Source organism: Brachyistius frenatus, unplaced genomic scaffold (genome assembly GCF_029030835.1).
Source record: "Brachyistius frenatus isolate BFR_SWC_R1_liver_20210118 unplaced genomic scaffold, ASM2903083v1 Contig_34, whole genome shotgun sequence".
NCBI classification, from domain to species: domain Eukaryota; kingdom Metazoa; phylum Chordata; class Actinopteri; family Embiotocidae; genus Brachyistius; species Brachyistius frenatus.
Genome location: NW_027210633.1, coordinates 2086162 through 2093120, shown reverse-complemented (window position 1 = coordinate 2093120; position 6959 = coordinate 2086162). Strand labels below are relative to the sequence as shown.

Here is a 6959-nt window from a genome sequence, read left to right as displayed (position 1 = left end):
ATATACATTATAGTAAGAGTAAATTAATTCAAAGGTCCCATATTGTAACGCTTCTGCTGCTTTATTTATAGTCCTGACATCCTCATTAAAAGATATATTTGTGGTTTTCAGTGTCAAAAAACATTTCAACACCATTTTACACCACCTCTCTAAAGCCTCTCAGTGGAAAATGTCTTATTCTAGTGGAGTCACAAGTGGGGGTGGCCAAATAGCTGGCTAGTGCCCCCTAAGGACATGCCCCGGAGGTTACATTTACCGAGCTGTGAATCAAACCCCAAACCTTCTAGCTGAGATGCAGCAGTGCTAACCACTGCACCATCTATTCCCAGGAGTTAAACAGCATTGTGACAAATCTTTGGCTCACTGCAACCTATAACTCCACCATCCATAAATATAAATATTCATTCAAATGCAACCAAAATTGCCACAGACATTCTTTGGATAGTAGATATATGTGTTTTCAAGGGGGTCTGCAGTGATATTAAACATCTTCCTGTAATGTGTTGTGTATACAAAACTATCCAAACGTTTCAACTTCAGTAAAAGTTGAACCACCATCAACAGGCCAAGGTGGAATTTGAACCTTTAATAGCAACCTTGGTGAAGTGGAATCTTTTACCTGTTGAGTTAACCAGACTGTTGGTTGAGTCACTGGAAAGCTCTGAGTGAACTCCGTGCAACACTTTCTCCTCACGCGACGTGCTCTCTGTTGCCAAAGGTAGTCCAGCGGTCTACAATGCCACTTCTGAGCTAGAAAAGACCTCAAAGACATGGGTTCGAGCCCCGCTCAGGTATTACACATGGTTCATGGAGGGCGAGTCCCTCTAAGGGTAAGACACATAGGTTCAGGTTTGTACATGCGGTCACACAAAACCAAAGGTCAACCACAATACGAAACTTAAATACAAATCCCCCAAAAGAGACTTCTCTTTTCATATTTCAGACAAGATGCTATGGTACGACACAGTGGGGCACTGGTTAGAGCAGTTGCCTCACAGTAGGAAGTAACTTAAGGCATGCATTTCAGTTCAGATAAAGGTCATACTCCAAAAAGTGATGAAAAAGTCATCCAAAATATCAAAGTATGTCGTCCAAAATATTCCGTTTTTTTTTTCTTTCATATTTCGGACAACATGCTATAGCATTACTTTGTATTGTCGTCCAAAATATGAAATAATAGTCTTACTATAGCATGTCCTCAAAAGGACAAAAGAAAGTCATGCTATAGTATGACTATAGTATGACTTTTTGTCACATTTTGGACGACACGCTAGAGTATGACTTGTTTTTCATATTTCGGACATGCTATAGTAAGACTTTTTTGTCATATTTCCGACAAAATGCTATAGTATGACTTTATTTCACATTTTGGACAACATTAAAGAAGTATGACTTTTTTGTCCTATTTCTGATGACTTTCGTTCAAGTTATAGTAGGCAACACAATGGTGCATTTGTCAGCGTTGTTGTCTCACAGTCTAAAGGTCTGGGGTTTGATTCCCGCCTGGGACTTTCTATGTGGAATTTGCATGTTCCTGCATAAGTGAAATATGGACGATTAACCTATGAATGTAGTCCATAATGTAAAACAAGCGTCATATAGTTGTAAATGTGACAAAGTCACACCACAAGCAAGAACATGCAATCCTCCACAGACACCACAGACAAAGTTCCAGGCCCCCTATCGAACCAAGTACTTCCTGATTGTGAGATGACAACGCTAGCAACTGCAAAATTGTGCTGCCTTAATTGCATGTTTGTCTGACTTATATAACTTTCAAACATATTATGGAAGAAAGCACGGTGGTGCATTGGTGACTCCCAGTCAGAAGGTTCCAGGTTCAATTCTTGCCCTTGACGTGGCTTTTCATCTGTGATGTAAATGTCATCCTTTCCAGGGTGAGTCTCGAACCTGGAACCTTCTGACTGGGAGGCAACCATGCCAACCACTGCAAAGTTGATCACTCTTCCATAAGATGTTTAAAAGTCATATTAGTCAGACAAACATGCAACAAAAGGCAGCAAAATGGTGCACTTCCAAACCAGCGTTGTCATCTCACAATCAGGAGGTTCTGGGTTCAACAGGGTGCCTGGAACTTAGTGTGTGGAGGATTGCATGTTCTTGCTTGAATGTAATGTTTTACATTATGGACTACATGCATAAGTTAGTCATCCATATTATGGACGACAAACTGCTTTCAGGTTATTAGTTTTGCAGGAACATGCAAATTCCACATAGAAAGTCCCAGGTGGGAAACGAACCCAAGACTGAGACGACAACGCTGACAACTGCACCACTATGCTGGCTTCCAAAACTTGAACGAAAGTCATACTTATAGCATGTTGTCAGAAATAGCACCAAAAAGTCATACTTCTTTAATGTCGTCAAAAATGTGATAAAAAAAAAAAAAAAGTCATACATGTCGTTCAAAGTACGACATTTTTTTTTTCATATTTTGGATGACATGCTATAAAGTATGACTTTCTTTTCACTTTTTGGACGACATGTCCATGACATGTCCATGACTTTTTTATCACTCTTTGGATGACATGCAATATGACTTTTTTTTTCATATTTTGGAGGACATGCAGACTTTGCTATAGTATGACTTTATTTGATATTTTGGACGACATACTATATTATGGCAATTTTTTACATTATGAACTATATACTATAGTATGACATTTTAATGACATTTTGAACAACATACATATAAAAATGGATTTTTTTTTAATATATTTTGGACGACATACATTTTTATGACATTTTGGACGACATACGATGATGTCAAATTAGATCCAGTTTTTCTTGATGCAAAAGTAAAGTGATACTTATACAATATTACATATCGAGTCATGTTAACTTCAGCTGTTCTGCATTAGTTTTATTACTTAATAATATTCTGCAATGCTTTTTGTATTGTTACTTAAGTTAAATTCTGTTGTGTGACTTTTACTTTTAACATAGTACTTCTACTGCATTATTACTTGTTTAAATTCAAGTCAGATGAGAGTACTTCCCCCTCCACTGATGCAGTGTGTGTCTGTGGTTTCTTATGAAGCAGTCCATCGTGAATGAAGAGACCATAACTCTTATCTATGAACAAGGTAGCACATGCACCCTCAACCACCTCCTGCTCCTTAATTTTCATATTCACTTCATGTCCAGTTTCTGTGTAAAACACAAAGGTCAGCAGTTCCAGAGACACTTTATTGTAAAAAGGTATAAAATATAAAAAGGTAAATACCGGATACAGAAAGCAACACCGACTTCCAAACAATCAATTTAAATGCTGACATAAGATGGATTTTTACAATGGCTTTAGGAAAAAGAAATACTTTGCTTTAAAAAAAAATTAAAAAAATAACCTGGCTACATATTACATCCACGTACACTATTCCTCTCCTCTCCTAGACCCACACGCTACCTTTCCCCTCCCTCTCCGAGCCTCCCTGCTGGCCGCAGCAGCCTCCTGTGCCGGCCCTCCGGTGGCGTGAGGCGGGCATGTTCTTGTAGACGGCACGGCTGTAGGGGATGAAGCACATTCCCAGCTGGAGGTGTCGGGCCAGGCGGCAGTAGGCGGCGAGGGCCAGGACCAGCAGAGGGGTGAGGAGCAGGAAACCCACCACCAGCAGAGCCACGCAGCCGCCGTCATCCAGCAGGTCTGCGCAGTACAGGGATGTTCCATGGGGCTGCACCTGGAGAGATGGCATGGATGCAAAAATAAAGCACACACACACACACACACACACAAAAACTACCTGCAGCTCTTAACAATATCCCCACTGTGCTACTTAGGTCACATGTAGCACAAAGGGTGTCCACATTACAATGGTTGCACAGTGAGGTATTTTACAGTCAGTAGGTGTTCTAAATCTGCTGGATTTTTCAGTTTGCTTTTGCTGTATGCTTTAGTCCCACAATGCATTGCACTTAGGAACTAGAGCAGCTTAGTCACAGCTGCAAAAAATTAAAATTAAGCGCCAGGAAAACCTTGGAAAAGCAGTGTCAAATCTCTGGAAAAACATTTCTCCTTTCTCTCTGTGTAGTTTAATTGGTAGTGGCATTCCAAAATGACAGTTTGATTGACAGGGTACATCATTTTCTGTTGGTATAAGAGTTAAAAGTTTATTGATCCACTGCTATACAGGCTTTTAACTTCAGAAATATATTGCAGTTATTCGTAGACACTGTTTTTACTGTATGTTTGCTCTGGTCTGTTCTGCAGCTTAACAAACTGCACTCTGTGTCAATGAATAAAAGAAAGTCTTACTGTGGAGTGGCAGAGGAAGCCGAATATGATCATGGCAAGAGCCGGGGTGAGGATGGTGCCGAACACGATGCCGGCCAGCCCGGTGTTGATCAGTGCGATGATCAGGTTCTGTGCAGTGACCAGGACAGAACACGCCCAGCAGTCCAGGGAGCCCCTTAACTCTGGAGGGGTGTCCGGGGCCTCGCTGCCTCCAAGGGAGTAAGGAGGGGGCACCACGACCCCTGACCCCGCTCTGGACGGGGAGCGTGCTTCAGAGTGGGCCTGCTCGGACACCGTCTTCTCCAGCGTCCCGTTCCGTGACAGACTCATCTTCTATTGTGGTTTATACTGCAGGGGAAGCAAAACAGTGTTAGCCCAATAACTTCATGTGATAAATGAATCAATCATGTGGTTATTATGTCATTTTAACTTTGATATTTAAAATGAAAGTTTGTGTTTCACAATGCTGACATTATTTTTTTGAGTGTGCCAAGCATTTTAAGTGTCTGCCCTTGTGTTTGAAGGTGAAAAATATCAAATAGGGCAACTTATCTACTCTCTGTTGCACTAAAATCTTTCCTGCATGCCCTGATATTTCAGTCCGTTCACGGTGGAAAGCCCAAGAATGTTAAACCATTAAGCGCTGAGTTCCTTAAATAATGTGGTGAAAGGTGTGGAAAGTCAACACACAGATAACTGCACTGTTCTAAGTGCGAGGAAATGGGCTCCACTGACTCCACCTCCAAACTCCAGGATAACCACCTCCCAGAACAAAGAGCCCGGAGCTGAGCTGGAAAACTCTCAATCACTGAAGTGTCAAACAATGCCCTGACTTAGATTTTTGAAAGAACTTCATGTTGTGTGTTGAGCCCTTATTTCCACACTTCATGTCATTACATGACCTCTGTTTACACACATTTTCCACGTGACAAATTAATTGATTTAAAAAAATGACAGTGCCACCATTTCCCTGTGTTAGCACCATGCGAAGTCTGCCCTTCACTTAAACCACCTCCTTCCATCAGCTGTCAATTTAGTTGTGGTGCTTCATAAAGAGAAAATCTACTCTACATGCACATCATATGATTATAGACACATTTAAACATGAACAAACAACCAAGAAATGATGTAACTTTTTTCTTTAGACTATATAAATGACAATAAAACATTTTCTTCATCTTGTGGAGGATTTTTATTTGTAGGTTATCCCACAATCCCAAAGCCAAAAGAACATTTTATTTGTATTTTTTTTAAATTTTAAAGTGCTTCCTCTTGTGAGTTTGTGTCAGCACCTTCCATTCAATCGTGGAGCTCCAACACTTGCCTTTAGTAGATGACATCATCAATATGTATCCAGATCGAAATGAACTTTCCATAAGTTTTGAGTTGTGTTTCACATTCAAGTAAACTGAACTAATTTGCCTGAGGTCAGAATTATCACTATTCTGATCATTTAACATGCGTCTATCTATAACATGTTGGACAGTGTTGTACTCACGGTGTGGGAAACCTGATGATCTGCCCTGCTGCAGTTGGATGGTGGCAGCCAATGAAGGGAATTTCAAGAATTTCCTCCTGATGTATGTCTCCTGTATCTGAAAATCCAGCTCTTGAAAGTGGTATCCAAGTGAAGGTTGATTTTCTACGACTTAGATCTTCTCCTGTTTGTGTTTTTGGCCTTTTCCCCCACAGAAAACCATGAACTATTCACCAGCTGCTTCTACAATCTTCTACAACCAGTCCTCTCACAGAGCGGGTCAGAACAAAGCTCTGCAGACTTGAGGCAAATTGTGCTTTCCCACTGGCTTCAGCGCTTCCTTCCCTGACATGCTGTTTCCTCACTCTGACTCCAGTTTGAGATATGATTGAGTGTGCGAGTCTGTATCCTGTGTTGCCTCGAAGGCGAATGCACAGGGAGCAGGCTGGTGAGCGTTAAAGGCTGCTGCGAGTGTTTGGGCAGGGGAGCAGCGAGGGGTTTTCTGTGATAACCCCTGGAACCTGAGGGGGAGGGGGGAGGGAGAAAGGCTGTTTATTTGGATAGATTAGAGGAGTTAGGGTATGCTTCCCAATCCACAACATGTTCCACCCTCAATGAGCACTTTCTCCACTCCACTGTCAAACACTGATAAGGTGGGTTTCTACATTTTATTTTGGTTTCCAAGCAAAAAAACAAAACAAAAAAAGCAAATAAAGCCATTTTGGGGCTTTCAAACAGAGTGTTACATAACATGCAGCCATGCTAAGAACACCGTCCTACTATACAATGAGACAGCAATGAGACCTCTCTGCAGCAACACAGAGCTCTGAAATAAGTAGGTAAAGGGAAAAGTCAGGGCTGCTTTTAATATTTGTTTCAGAAGTAGGAATGAGTGAGGTTTGGCTCTTGACCTGGTGATGAAAAACAGATCTCCGCTTTCAGAAAACATGGAAGGAAATGAGGATGGGGGAGAACACTGACTAATTTGGTTGGTGGTGGTGGTGGTGATGGTGGTGGTGTGTGTGTGTGGAGGGGGGGTGGGGTATAATGGGACTGATAAGAAGCCAGAGGGGCTCAGTTCAAAGGATGAAATTAGTATTTTGATATGAAGTCTCATTTTTTTTCATCTCACTCTGGACATCTTTGTTTATTTATCTCCACACAGGGGTAGATATACGTGCTCCTTGGAGAGAATAAGAAGCATTTTAATGGTGGGTAAGGGCAGAAAGG

At 41.3% G+C, this 6959-nt stretch overlaps 1 protein-coding gene across 1 annotated transcript; it reads right to left on the bottom strand.

Annotated features, from left to right (window-relative positions):
• Window positions 1-3191: 3191 nt before the first annotated feature.
• tmem88a (transmembrane protein 88 a) lies at window positions 3192-6167 on the bottom strand. The gene is made up of 3 exons (XM_069700463.1): window positions 5751-6167; window positions 4274-4600; window positions 3192-3698 (listed from the first exon to the last, which is right to left on the bottom strand). The coding sequence occupies exons 2-3, from the start codon at window positions 4580-4582 to the stop codon at window positions 3411-3413; spliced, it is 597 nt and encodes a 198-aa protein (XP_069556564.1). The 5' UTR covers window positions 4583-4600; window positions 5751-6167; the 3' UTR covers window positions 3192-3410.
• Window positions 6168-6959: the final 792 nt, after the last annotated feature.

Bases quoted from the DNA above. Each gene is read 5' to 3' on its own strand.
- tmem88a (XM_069700463.1), bottom strand. From the start codon at position 4,582: ATGAGTCTGTCACGGAACGGGACGCTGGAGAAGACGGTGTCCGAGCAG. The intron at 3,699-4,273 runs GTAAGACTTTCT...CCATCTCTCCAG, and splicing joins GCTTCCTCTGCCACTCCACA to GTGCAGCCCCATGGAACATC.